Raw genomic sequence first — 14,281 nt, 5'->3', positions numbered from 1 at the left:
CAAGATGGCCGCGGGGCGGGGGCGGGAGGCCGCTAGGTGCGCGTGCGCAGACCTGCCGTTCGGCGGCGGAGCGGGGAGGGCAGCGCCGGTAACGGACGCAGGTAGGAGGCGCTGAGGGGACGGGTGCGGTGCCGTGCCTCTGCCGCCCCGGTGCTGGCTAGGGTTTGTCTCCCTGCCTGCAGCAGGGCCGCCCGGGCGGGATGGGGGAGCCCCTCCCTCAGCGCAGCGGGGCCGTCCGGGTGGGGTGGGGATCCACCCCCGCGGCGTGGGCCGCCCGTGCGGGGTTCCCCCCCTCCGGCACTGGTAGAGCTCTGGCGTGTGCCTCCCCCCGGCACTCCGGACGGGCCCGCGCGGGCCCGGGGGGTGCCATTCGTCCCTCCCTCCCTGCTGTCCCTGCCCGTGAGCCGTGGCCTCTGCTCTCGCCCTCTCTGGAGCGGGTCGGGGTCTGGCGCCGGGACCCTGAGAGGGGGCCCTGGTACTGCCCCACCCTGCCTGGAGGTGTGGAGCGGAGCTGTGGTCGCCATGTCCCTGTCACACCTTCCTGTCACCTCACAGCACAACCCCAAGCAGGCTCTCCACCGCCACGGAGCCGGAGCGGGAGCCCGCCGCGCAAGGGTGGCAGTGCCCCTGCCTGGCTGCCCCTTCCTCTGCCGGGGCTGTTAGGCTTCCCCTTAACACGGAGGGACCCTGCGGACGGCGGTGGCACCTCTGCTTGGGCTTGTCCTCTCAGTGCCCGGGGAAGTGGCGTCCCCAGCTCTGGCCTCGCTTGGCAGGCATGGCCGGGCGCCCTGCATGCCCTCCCGCACACGGGACGCCAGGTGCTCTAGCTGTGACCTGGCGCTGTGTTCTTCAAGCTGAAACGCCACAGAGCTCTCTGGTGGCCTTGGGAGCTGGGCTTCCTTCAGCCCTTCGGTTAGCAGTGTGTGGGCTTGTGGCTGAAGCAGGGGTGCTGGGGAAAGGTTTGTAGGTGAAAAGTCTCCCTGGTGAGAAGATGGAGAGGTGTAGCAAAACTCCCAGTTGCTGTACTTCGGCAGAGTAGTAAGTGCTTCTCACCGGGTGCTTCCTATTAAGGCTTAAGAAGAACGGGTAGTATCTGTGTAGTAATCCCACCTTCTAGCTTCTGTGGTTCCACTCTTGCTGGTTGTTTTCAATAAGGGTTTCATATATACTTCCAAATCTATAATTTGAGGCCAGAATTACCTGGCAATGGTTCCCATACCAGGGCTGTGAAGTCCACTACAGGATTAGAGTTTATATTGACAGTAGCATCGTGGAGAACCAATTTTTTAATACAGCTAACATACATTCCTTACACTGTAAAACGATGAATTGTTTAGAAAAGGGGTGTCACGTGCTGTTAAGTTAAATGCCTTACCAAGTTCCGAGACTATGAGATCTACCTCGTTACCTCTATTAACGAACCTTGTAATCTCATTAGGGAATGAGATCTGATTTAACAAGATTGCTCAGCTGGAACACAGCTCCACAGAAACTACCAGCTGGTTCAAGACATTAATTGCTGTATATGTGGCAGTTCTGTTTATGTGTGTGAACTCTGCAGGAGTGACGGAAGCACCTGATTGCCTGTAATAAGAAGGGTGTTACCAAACCTCTTATAATACTGAGACATCTGTGATTGTTGGATTGGTAAACAATACCGGGAAACGCCCTCATGGCCTCCTCAAAGTGGTATGTTTCCTTGCCTGATCCAGGTGGTATCGGGTTTTCAAAGGCTTCATTGCTTTACTGTTCAGATACCAGGCTCCTGGGAGTCTGCTGTTGGAGAGTTTGTTAATGTTTCACGTGGGACGGTGTGTGGTGTTCCCTCGAGACTCTCCGTTAGCAAGTGGATTATCTGAGGAAACATGGCATTAGGATTTCAGTAGTATGGTGGAAAAACTGAGTCTTGGAGAGATATTCACCTCTAAGAGAGCGCACAGGATCCAATTTTGGTCAGAGGAGCCTAAATTTTGTGGATTATGTGTCTAGGTAGGAGCTTTCCTGTGATAGGAATAGAATTTTGAGACTTTGTTTTGTTTAAGGGGAGACTTTTCGCTTTGGTTCGGTGAAATAGCTCTGTGGGGGGATTCCACTTTTTACTGAACAGAGTCCTGCCAGAATCTTAAGTAGCTCCGTGGGGTCAGGACCCTCTGAGGTGTCTGTGCTTTGGAGGCCTCCTGGGATACCGTGTGTGGGGTGGGAAGGAGTGTGCAGAACCTGGTTTGTGCCCACAAAACAGACTTGTCACTGACAGGTAAGTGTGGCCAGAGAAGACATCCATGACTTTCTGCTGGCTGAGAATGTCACTTACAGGGTCTGGGAGAAATTGACGTGCCCAGCATCAGGTGCTGTGCTGTGCTGGGTCATGGGGCATCAGCTCTTTCATGGGTGCAGCTCCAGCCCAGCTTCCCTGTGAAGGAGGCTGGACTGCCAGCAGCCCAGTCCTGTCTGGCCATGACAAATGTGTAGAAATAGTCCCCTCTTGGGTGGTTGATCCAGCTGATGGATTTATTGTGTTGCAGATGCAGAGACACAGTGCTGGTATATCTGTCTGGCCCTCTGCTTTAGCTAGTAAGCCACTGAAAATCCATAACATGTAGCAGAGGCAGTGTAGTCACAACTGGAGCAAACTTAGATGTATCCCGAAGTATTACTTGGGATATTCCAGCTTGCATTACCCACATAGTGGAGAATGGACGGGAGAGTCATCCAGTTACTGCAGTCATGTCTGCAGATGACTGTTTCAGGTTCCTGGATGGCAGCTTCTGCATATAGGAATCATCTGGCCCTGCTTAAAAGACTGGCTCAGGCCAAGACTCACATATATGGCTCTGCTGCCAACTCAGTACAACTGACCTCAGCCTTGTTGTAAGGCCAGAGGGTTGCTGAATTGCCATGGGACACAATGACTGGTGAATCCAGCTGTGAGCTGGCTAGGAAGTTAGAGCAGATGTGCGAGCCCCAAACTGTGGTGTGTTTCCAGGCACTATACGCCAGCACTCTCAAACAAAAGCAGTGCTTTCCTGGTAGCCAGTATTCAAATGTCCTTCTCAAAAAGATACGATCTGCAAACGTCACTGTCAGAAGCCAGATGTCATATGCGGAGGTGGAAGTTTCTCAAATAAAGGCTAGTTGCTTTCTAATTTATGAGCTTGTTGCTTTATGACTGTGCGTTAGAAGTTCAGCATGAATGAATGATAGCTATTCCCTCCTGCAGCTCATTTTCCCATTACTACTTAAAGCCTAATGTTGACAAGTTCTGACATACTCCATGAGTAATTCTCCATCCCAAGGAAAAGGTTATGAAAATACCAGTGTGGCAAGCTTAAATAACGGCAGAGCTTTGGATGTAGAAGCAAAATCTACTTTTTATGGACAGCTATGATTTTTTTTTTCTTTTCATCTGCGCGTTTGCAGATGGGGAGGGGAGAGAAAATACATATAAAATGACCTAACAATTATCCCAGCAAAGTGAAATCACTTAGAAACGTCAGCTGGCTGGAAGGGTTGCACATCTGTGAGGGAGTGACAAGGGAGAAGGAGGAAGTGGAACTGCACCTTCTTTAAACAGCGCTTCGGCATATAAATGATGAGGTGTCTCTGGAAACTTCAGCTGTGGTTTGTGCAACGTGTGCTGAGTGAAGCATCGTTTGGATGGGTACAGTGTAAAGTGCAGCGCTAAGGACCAAGCCCTGAGCAGGCTTTGCTTTCAAATAGGCTTTGGTTAGCAAAGTCAACTCCCAGGTTAAGAATTGCCCTAGCAGGGCACCTCGCTTGTGTCCCCCTTCACGTGCCTTTCCTCTCTGCGTGAAGAGTCCCCGCTGTTTAGTCTTTCCTTAGCAGGCAGCTGCCCCAGTCCCTTGCTCAGGTTAGTTGCCCTTCTTTGGTCTACCTCATTTCTGTGTCTTGGGAAGTTTGTAGCGAGGTTAGGTGTGCACGCAGTGGTCAAGGTCTGGATACGCTGAGGTTTCATGTGGTGCAAAATGGTGCTGTCTGCTTGTTCTCCATCCCATGCACGAGGGTGCCCAGCACTCTGGTGGCTTCGTCTGACCTTGATCCAGTCCTCTGTAGAAGGCTCTTGGTGAGAGACAGAGGACTCATCCGTGGGTCAGTTGGCTTAGCTCTCCCTTCTTCCTAACCTTTATCTTTATACATCACAAATTCTTGATTCCTTTTCAATTCATGACCATACAACATGCAATTTCCCTTTGAGGCTTGTCTGTCTTCAATTACACCTATGGAAGTTCATTGTCTGGCTGAATTCCTCTCTGAGCAGTGTCTTCCTTTTATTTGGCTGTGGGGTTTGGCATGGTGCGGATGCAGAATGCTTAGCTCCACGAGGGCTCTGCAGTTGGATCCAGTTGAGGTCTAGTGCTTTGGCTGGGAGTGGAGCCGATGTGCAGTTTCAATCCAGTGATGTAATTGATTGGAACAAATGCTGTTCCAGCTCTTTTACAAGGAATTCCTTGGGCTAGGCAGAGCAGACAGTTATTTTTGTTTTTCTAATCTTGCCTAGAAGTGGTCAGACTCACGGCTTCTGGGAAATGCTGAATGGGACTGGTGTTTCATCAGGTTTCGTACCCAGTTGATTATTCTTCCCCTTGATCTTCAGCTTGGACTTGGTGTAGCTGATGTTGCAAGCCGGAGGAGGCTGGCTTGGTGCGTAGTTTCCCGTTTCTGCTGTGCTCATTCTTATCCTGCCTGGTGAAGTCCCCACGATGCATCTGAGTCGGGTGAGTGCGGAACCCTGGAGGACTGAAATGGGAGTGACTTCCCACCCTTTATCTTGCTTTTGAGTGTTAAGATAGCGACCTTGTTGTCACCCGTCATGCATATGCTGTGAACAAGCTTTCTTATGATGGCACGGGCTGGAGAAGCTGACTTACACTGACTTACACTGACTTAACATCTCACCAGATACTTGAGTGCCTCTGAAGAGGTGCCTTGTGTTTTGCCTTTGTAGCAACTTGTGTGTGAGAGGGGGCCCGGCCTGAAAGGCACTATAGAGTGCATCGTGGAGGGATGGTGGTCCTGCCTCCTGGCTGTGATCTCCAGTCAGTGCTGTTGTGAGGAGTCCTCCCCTCACACCTCAGCCCCTTGTGAACATACAGCAACTTGTTCTGCTAACAGGCTGATGTTTCTGCTTGTTTTCTTTCCATACGTATTGCTGTCCAGACCAAAGCATCTTTATTTCAGAGACTTGATCCTAAAATTCAAGCTGCACCAAGACGAGCTGAAGAGCTGCTGAGTTGCCTTTATCGCACGATGGCAGCATGTCTATTGCATGCCATCATGTTCTGGTCATGACTCTTTCATGCCACAAAGCAGCAACACTGCTTGCCATAAATAACTCCTGTCTGAGCCCCAGGTGTGCTCAGCTGTGACTGCCTGGGGAAAGCAGTATGCACGTGTGGGATTACATCACAGCTGTTGTCATTCTTATTTGCCTAAAAATTTACACTGCTACCTAAAAATGTCAGTGACTAGGTGTGTTTTCTGAAGGCTACTTTGTTTACAGCTGTCTAGCTGGATTCCTCTTGTGACCTTGCCTTTAAAGAGCTGTAAGGAGCTAATTCGCTGCTTGCTGGATAACAAAGACCATTACAGGGTAAAGGACAGGGCAACCTGCTCACCAGGGTCTCCTGTACCCTGGGAGCCGCAGCCTGGCCTCGGCTTAATGAAACACCTTTAGTGCAGCAGACAGCCTTTCTCTTAAATCCCCTCCAATCCACTTTTGAACAGCTCCTCAAAGCAATGTGAATTCTGATCTCTGCAGGCGAAGATTTACCAATTAATTTGATTCAACTTTAGTTCATTCAAGAAACTGAACCTGGTTTCATTTTGTTTTTTCTCTTCTGCAGGAGCAACAATGGATTGGCCCCAACAAAGATGTAGCAGGTGTTGGGAGAAGACATCCCATCTGACATGGAGGTGATCAAGAGAGCTGAACACCGACTGCACCAACATGGGGTTGCGGCTGTTGGCTTGTCTTTTTCATTGGCCCACTGCAGTGATCTACGGGTCCCTGTCGCTGTTTGTTTCCATTTTGCACAACGTGTTCCTCCTGTACTACGTGGACACCTTTGTCTCTGTTTACAAGATTGATAAACTGTCCTTTTGGATAGGAGAGGTTAGTCTTTTCCATAGGCCTTTGCCCTCTTGAGTAAGTAATTGTGAAACCAAGACTGCTCCTTGCCAGAAGTGTGAAGAGTGTTAGTTTTAACAGCAGCATTCCCCTTTGGAGAGGGAGCAAGGGGGGAGCCTTCTGAGTGTTAACTTGGGCTTTTCAGTTTTGCCTGCTTGTATAAAGATAGAACAAAGTAGGAGAGAAGCCCCAGAGACTTTGTTCTTAAGACTGCCTTTCCTCTGGGGGTGTTGGGGTGTTTCACAAGCAGGGAAAACCACTGGCCTTGTTGTGTTAATATGACAGTTGCTCCAGACAGAGGAGTCCTAGAACAGTGGTGGGACAGGGAAGGTGTGCTGGGGTGGTTCCTGCTGGTTCACCATGTCAGCTCAACACTGCTTGCTTCAGTAACAGAACCGTGTCCTTGTGGGACTTGTCCTGTGATTTGTTTCACTGTCCTGCTTTCTTTCCCAGACAGTGTTTCTGATCTGGAACAGCCTCAATGACCCTCTGTTTGGCTGGCTGAGTGACCGAGTGTTCCTTAGCGCACAGCAGTAAGTTAAATTCCACTTCCAGTAGAGGCTGGGAAGTTGTTTAGTCTCGGGGGGAGAGGTTCTGAAATTGGCAGCTTTAAAATGATAGTGTGAGAATGGTTTCTGGGGCACGGAACTATTAAATACCTCTCTTTGAAGTTCAGTGCTCTTTGCACGTTATTTCAGTACCTGGCTGTGTAAAGGAAGTCACACATCTATCCGGTTGACATGACCCTAATCCTTAACATCATGAATGGTACAGAACCTAAAATATGGGTGTCTGAAATCTCAAGACCCTGCTGTATGAGCAAGCCTCTTCGTGGGGTGTTGGAGAGTGTCTGTACATCGTTTGGGAGACACAGGGGGGGAAAAGACAATTTTTTTCTATGTGGAATACCTCAGACCAGTTGTTCCCAAACTCCTTGGGTCATGGATGACTGTTGGCCATTAGCATTTCTCATGTATTTATGTCAGGCTTTTAATGGAAATCACGGTGTGGCTTCCTGCAACTAGTGAAAACTTCAAGTACTCATTGAAATAATTTGTATTGTGCGAAGCACAGGCAGTGCAGCACTATCAGGAAGAGACTTGCTCTGGAGAGCAAAAAATCCCTTCATGTTTTTTGGCCTTCTTAAACACATAGTTACAGTGTAGTCACATATTAGCTGAGAAGATACCCGATGTGGGTGCTTGTTGCATGAGCAAAAGCTGCGTTTATGTGTACGCCACTTAAAAGACTTCCTTGAGAGGGAGAATACATGCAGGGTTTTGTCCAGGTGTCTGAAGTTTTTGTCTTCTGTTGCAGGCCAGGAGCAGAGATTTCCTCCCCCAAAGTAGTTCTGAAGAGGCTCAGAGTGCTAAGCCACAATGGCCCCCTCTTTGCCATCTCTTTCCTGGCTTTCTGGGTTGCCTGGGCTCATCCCGGTTTGCAGTTCCTTCTTTGCCTTTGCATGTACGACAGCTTTCTCACCATGGTTGACCTCCATCACAACGCCTTGCTCGCAGACCTGGCTGTTTCAGCAAAAGACAGGACTAGCCTCAACTTCTACTGCTCCCTCTTCAGTGCCATAGGCTCCCTCTCTGTCTTCATGTCCTACGCAGTGTGGAACAAAGAGGACTTCTTTTCCTTTCGCATATTTTGCATCGTGCTGGCCCTCTGCTCCATCACTGGTTTTACCCTGTCCACACAGCTGCTCCGCCAGCGGTTTGAGGCTGATGGGAAAGTGAAATGGGATGAGGAATCAACCCTAAAAGAGTAAGTGTCACCAATTCTGCACCAGGGCCAAACGCCTGGCATAGATCTGTAGAGTTCTGTTATGCACCGCGGCAAACTAAATGTGTGGGAAGATCCAGGACGAGGCAGACTTTTGCTAATCATCTGTGGTTCTTGTCTGTTGATACACTTTTCAGAATCACCTCTGTCACACTGGCTTCTAAGGCCCTCTGAGAATAGGACAAAACTGTATTGTGACACCCCTGGCCCAAACTGGAGGCAGAGCCTTGACCTGCTGTGTGGCCATCCAGTGTTTGGAACATGAAATGAGTTAATATCTAGAGCACCCAGTGAGGTCTGTGAGTGGCAAAATGTCAGAAACAGCTTATGAAAGCATTCCTGCTTGAGCATGAGACCACCTTGCTGCCCATTTCCTATGGAGCTGGACAAACGAATGTCTCTTACCCTTTTGCTGGCTTTAGCTACCTGATAGTGGTTGGGCTGTTGGTAGGCCACGATGCAGCTGGTTTTCCCCGTTCAGCTCTCTTGCTTTTCCTTGGGCTGCCTCACTTGTCTCTTGTTATGAGCTGCCAGCATTGTGCTGTAGTAACACAGCAGATCCTCATGAGATCTGCCAGGTGAGCTAACCACAGGATCTGAAAGGGGAGCGTATGCGTAGTGAAATGGCTAATAAGAGGAGAATGCTTTTATGGACAGAAATCCAAATTTTGGATTCAGAAGACACGTTCTTTGGAAGACCTGTTGCCTGTTCTTCTTGCTAGCAATAAGCAAATGTTGTAGATTCTGCTGGTTTGACTTGGCCCAGGGAGGGGGAAGGTTGGGATGGGAGCTGAGGGGAGACAGCTCTACATCTATACAGGGAGAGCTGGGGGCTCTCTGCTGCTTGGTGTGAGGGATTTATGGTTGCTTTTTTTCCCCTCCTCTCTGTTTAGGCTGTGCATTGAGAAACTCTCTGTCCCCCAGGAGAAGAGGATCACCCTAGCAGAGTATCTCCAGCAGCTCTCCCGTCACCGCAACTTCCTCTGGTTTGTCTGCATGAACCTCATCCAGGTAGGCACAGCAGTGATGTGATTCAGGGGGTGAGCACTGGCTCTGGCTGTTCTGGCGATTCAGCAGTATGTGAGTTCCCCAGGAAGGGCAGAGGTGCGTCCAGCACCCATTTCTTTCTTGGAGCCTCCTGCACATGCTGGCTGATTCAGCAGCTGGTAGCCACTCTCCCTGCTTGTGACTCAAGGATACTTCCTAAGCTGTGGGGTGCTCCTTCCTCTGTCTGCAGCGTAGGCTGGATTACGGGGGCTGGCTGAGCTCTGTGCAGCCCATCTGGGGTGCAGAAGCGCAAGGCCTGACCTCATGGTGGGAGCGAGTTCAGGAGTGCAGTTTGCTGGCGTGGCTGTCAGCACAGGCTCCTCCGTTCTGCTTTCCCGAGGCTCACATCACTGTTCTCACTGTCCAGCTGGATCCACCTCCCAGCTAGCTTTTGCCATTTCTGTTCTTCATCCTTTTCAGTGATTACTACCAAATGCCGGCAACCTGCCCAGCATTGTGCGCTGCAGTCACAACTCTCATCTCTCTGGGGATCCCTCAGTTCCCCTCAGGCAGGCTTTTGATGCTCATCTGCATCTTTGCGTTCAGGGCTTTTTGTTTGCCTTATCCGTGTCCTCAGACAGCTGCCTTCTCCCTCCTGCTGTGCCACTGCCTCCTCCAAGGCTTTGTGGTCACTGCTGTCACCTCCTTGCCCTGCCTGCGCCAGCAGCACGGTGTGCTGAGCAGGTGCCTGGGCAGCTGGGAAGCAGTACTGACTCCAGGCAGGCAGTGGGCATAGCTGGTGGTGTTGCAGCTTTGCAGTCTCAGCCTACAGTGTTGTGATCTCCGCAGCCAAGCTCTTGCTCTGCTGAAGTACCCCAGGCCCGCCCTGCATGGTCCCCTGGCACAGGGCTCTTAGGATAACAGAGCCCAGAGGGCTGTTAGCTTTTTCTGTTCTCTCTTACTGCTGTTCTGCTGACCAGCTCATCTGCATGCTGCCTTCACAGGTTTTTCACTGCCACTTTAACAGCAACTTCTTCCCTCTGTTCCTGGAGCACCTGCTGTCAGACCAGATATCTGTCTCGACTGGATCCTTCCTGCTTGGTGAGTCTCAGGTGGGACTGGAGGGAGCAGCTGGGTTAGGACCTGGCCTGAGTCTTGATTCACTTTTCCCAGACTCTGTCTGGTGAGAGGTGTGCTCACATGTTGGTCTCTGGGCTGTAAGATTCACACATGCACACGCCCCACATGCTTCCCTGGGACCTCCAAGTCATCCTTCCTGGGCGCAGCAGTAACCTGGAGCCTTTTCTAGTGAAGGCAAGACCAGTGTGCTGGACTCTGGCCTAGACTCCATGGAGGTATTGCTCTGACATTAGTGGCTGCCAGATAGTGTCCCCAGGATGCAGCAGAGACTGCAGCCCTGAATTTAATCCCTTTCCCTCTGTGACCATTTCTGGGCTGCCACAGATTTGTGGGCAGTGGTCCTAGAATTACCCTGGGAGGGTTCTATGTGGCCAGGTCTGGTCACACTGTCCTGTCCCTCTTATTTCTCCTCCAGGGCTGAGTTGCAGTCCTTGCGTGACAATGGCAAAGTCTTTTGTTCCTTCCTGCCCACGAGGCTGACAGAAGGTGGCCTCCCTCTGTAGGAAGAGTGTGTGCTGTGCCACAAAGCCACTGAGTAAATCTGCTGCAGCCTTCTGTATGTGCACAGGGGCTATTCTGTACTGTGTCCCCAACAGCCCTGCTGGCAATAGCCAGCCTTGTTTTCTCTCTCAGTATTGGTCCTGGGTGCATGGTGGATACTGAAAGTCCCTCAAGCTGTTTGTGCCTCTGTTGCTTCTCAGGCGTTTCCTACATTGCCCCTCATCTCAACAACCTCTACTTCCTGTCCCTCTGCCGCCGCTGTGGGGTTTATGCTGTGGTGCGAGGACTCTTCTTCCTGAAGCTGGCTCTCAGTGTTGTCATGCTCCTGGCAGGACCTGATCAGGTGTATCTGCTCTGCATCTTCATTGCCAGGTAGGCAGGCAGGCAGGCAGCACTTGCTTCCCCTGCCACCTGGGAAGGGAAATGACTTGTCTCTGTTTTACGAAGGAGTGGCAGGCAGGGAACAGTAGCTAGGGTCACACAGAAGCCATGTGGCTTCCAGCTCTCATAGCATCCAAGCATGGGATGGATCGCTGCCAAATCGGCTGGCTGTGCTCAGGAGGACAGAGACCCAAGGGCTGGCAGCAGCCTGCAGCAGCCTTTCCCAGCTGCTGAGCCAAGCTCGTCTCCTCGGTAGCCTGCCTGAGGTGATAGCCCCCAGTGTGTGCTGCAGCTGCCCGTTAGCCACTGGGCCAGCATGTCCTGTACTCAGGCCTGTCTGTGTGGCAGGTCAAGGCATTGCTTGTGTACCACAAAGCTTATTGCTAGCAGTGTTCCCCTCCTGTAACCAGGGCTTCTGAAATTCTTATTTTAAATGTGAGGGAACCGTTCTCGATGTTCTCTGATCTCCCACCTACTCCTGTCATTTCTTGATGTCCCTCTTTGTACTTTGCCTGTTGTTCTGCAGCAACCGGGTGTTCACGGAGGGGACCTGTAAGTTGCTCAACCTGGTAGTCACTGACTTGGTGGATGAGGATCTAGTCCTGAACCGTAGGAAGCAGGCAGCCTCAGCGCTGCTCTTTGGGATGGTGGCTCTGGTCACCAAGCCGGGCCAGACCTTTGCCCCTCTGATTGGCACCTGGCTGCTCTGTGCGTACACAGGTAAGGATGCTCCTGGGGAAAGCAGTGGGGCAGGAGAGGGCAGACTTGTGAGTTCAGTGTCCTCCACCACATCCTGTGCCCTGGGTGGGTGCAGAGGGCTCTTGCAGTTGCTAAGCTGTGCCTGGTCTCTGCATCTCCAAGGCCAGTCACTCAGAGAGAATGGATGAGGGAGGGTTCATCCCCACTGTCCCCAGTCTCACAAACTCTTCTCTGACACCAGGCTATGACATCTTCCAGCGCAACCCCTTGAGCAATGTGGTGAGTGCCCAGCCGAAGCTAGAGTCTGCCGCAGCCTTGGAGCCAACTCTTCGACAGGGCTGCTTTTACCTCCTCGTCTTCGTACCCATCACATGTGCGCTGCTGCAGCTCCTCAGCTGGTCTCAGTTCAGCTTGCACGGGAAGCGTCTCCAGAGGGTGAAGGCTCAGCGCCAAAGCCTGATGCAAGGCCAAGCACCAGAGGTCAAAACGATCTAGGGGGGTGCCTGAGTCCCCGGGGTGTTGCTGGTTCCAGGCTGGTGCAGGACTGCAGGCTAAGCACCAGGGATGGCGGGCTGAGAAAGCCCGATGTTTACAGATCAACTGTGAAATGCTGTAATGCCAATGTTTACTCATTCCAGGAGGTGGTTGCTGGGGAAGGCAGAGAAGTTCAGCATGTGAGGGTCTGGGGATAGATTGCTTGGCCACAGGAGCAAGAACGTTTTATCCTGGCCTGTCGCAGGGAGCAGAGGGCTCCTCACCCCAGCAGGGAGGTGCTGGGTTGCAGTGTGTGGTAGAGACATGTCGGCCTCTGCCTGGGCAGGAGGAGACCGCACAGGGAGTTCCTCCTAGCTGGAGCCCTGCAGCTTTGGGGAGTGGAGTCGGGGGGGGCTCCTGAGGGACCAAGTGACCGAGGCAGCGATTGCAGGACAGCAGGAGCAGGGGTGAGGACCCTGAAGGCCTTTCCCAGTAGCTGGCACAACCCCTCCCACATACAGTGCTGTGGTTCTTGGACCAAATCTGCTTTTAGGCATTTCTTGTTCCCAGGGTCTTCTGGCCATGCTGGTTTTATGCTGAGGCTCCCTCCTTCGTGGCCTTACAGAGGGACTGGGTAGTTGCTGGGCTGGGAAAAGGCAATGGCCTTGAACTGGGCTCAGAGCCTTGAGCTGGAACATCTCATCTGCACCCTGTCACCCGTGTTTAAGCCTCCTCTCCCCTGCACAGCCCCTTCCAGTCAGCACTGTCACGCTGCTGTGCTGGCTGGGGCTACGGGGCTGAGGTCAGGGAACCAATCCTGAACCAAGCTGATGGAAGTGCCTCCCTGCCCAGGGCCGTGGCAGGTGACCAAGTGAGGCAGCCTGGTGCCTTCCCCTCTTGCAAGGGGAGAGCACAGCCTGGAGGAGGCACCAGGTTTTGCTTTTGTGCCTTCCGTTCCTCTTCTGAGCCTGTCTGAAAGGGTGGGTAGTCACAGCGTTGAGATTTTTACATTTGTGGGGAAAGGCAGGCACCTCAGCTCCTCTCTGCTTGAAAGGGTGCCCGAGTTTGATCACCTCATCTGGCTGCTGAGCCATGGACCGAAGGAAGAGAGCGGGTGGTTTGATCTCCGCGGTTTTGGCTGGGAGCTGTCAGGGCAGGTAGTCACCAAAGGTATCCCTGAGGTGAGGGAGTGCCTTCCCCCTTCCTGCAGCGCATTTGGGGTCAGGCAGGAGAGATGTGCCAAAGCAGAGCTCTGCCCCTGTGCGTGCCCACAGGAGGGGGCGTGCAGGCAGCCTCTGAGAGCTGTTGCGTGTTTAGGGATGTGCTGTTCTTTGTTAGTGCCAGGTTCCCTCTGGGGTCTCGGCCCACAAACCTGCCATCTTGCCTCAGGACGCGGCTGCCTTCTGTCTTGAACCAAGACATTCCTGCCGTGAGGCTTCTGTAGCTCTTCATGGTTCAATCGTAAGTTATTTGTGTGACTTCTAACAAAGTTTGAGAATGATTCTTCATTTCATAAATTAAAGATGATCTTTTCTATATTGCTGGGTGATTTTTTTTTTCAATATTTTTTTTTTTGCTAGCTGGTGGATCTTAACTGGCTAGGTTCACGTGGTCCTGGAGGGGCGCAACTGTGGCTGTAGAGGGGAAAAGGGGACTGCTCCCCTCCACCAAAACTGTGCTGGGGCTTGGCCCTGTTTCTGTAGGGGCAGAGGGGATGAGCGGGCTGGTGTGCCACCGGCCTTTTTGGGGAGACAAAGCCAGTTCCCCTACTGCTTTGGAAGGCCCTGCGGGCTGGCCTGTCTCGTTCCTTCCCCAGCTGCTGCTGGGGGCAGTCACAGGCCTGTGCCGCCTTCCCGTGCCTCCCTGCCCACCTTGGCAGCAAAGCTTGCTGTGTTAGTTCTCCGTCAGCGCCTGGGCGGGCACCAGCTTGTCTCATGATGACAGTGGCGTTGCTCCCATCACCCTTGCTCAGCCAGGGCTGCCCTCCACCTGTCTGCAGCGACAAAGGGAGGTAACAGTTGCTGAGAGTAGCTTTGGACACCACCGGTGCAGACCACGGCTGCAGCCCAGGAATGCAATCCTAGACCACAGATGGTGTCTCCTTGCAGACTGGCCAGCAACGATTCTGCGCAGGCAAGAGAAGAACACAAGTTACCTCCTTAAAATTGC

At 52.2% G+C, this 14,281-nt stretch overlaps 1 protein-coding gene across 4 annotated transcripts; it reads left to right on the top strand.

The window, feature by feature from the left end:
* The first annotated feature begins 20 nt into the window (after positions 1–20).
* MFSD13A (major facilitator superfamily domain containing 13A) lies at positions 21–13,650 on the top strand. 4 transcript variants are annotated; one of them, XM_055719702.1, is made up of 10 exons: positions 31–101; positions 4,613–4,733; positions 5,862–6,130; positions 6,599–6,678; positions 7,463–7,912; positions 8,824–8,941; positions 9,922–10,018; positions 10,759–10,930; positions 11,466–11,659; positions 11,880–13,650. In XM_055719702.1, the coding sequence occupies exons 3-10, from the start codon at positions 5,966–5,968 to the stop codon at positions 12,131–12,133; spliced, it is 1,530 nt and encodes a 509-aa protein (XP_055575677.1). In that variant the 5' UTR covers positions 31–101; positions 4,613–4,733; positions 5,862–5,965; the 3' UTR covers positions 12,134–13,650. The 4 variants fall into 4 exon arrangements, with proteins under 4 accessions (XP_055575678.1, XP_055575677.1, XP_055575680.1 ...); XM_055719703.1 differs by lacking the exon at positions 4,613–4,733 and having other exon boundaries at positions 21–101; XM_055719705.1 differs by lacking the exon at positions 7,463–7,912.
* Positions 13,651–14,281: the final 631 nt, after the last annotated feature.

This window comes from Falco cherrug, chromosome 9, assembly GCF_023634085.1.
Source record: "Falco cherrug isolate bFalChe1 chromosome 9, bFalChe1.pri, whole genome shotgun sequence".
Lineage (NCBI taxonomy): Eukaryota > Metazoa > Chordata > Aves > Falconiformes > Falconidae > Falco > Falco cherrug.
The sequence above is the reverse complement of the archived record's forward strand: the minus strand, read 5'-3'. Positions and strand labels throughout refer to the sequence as shown.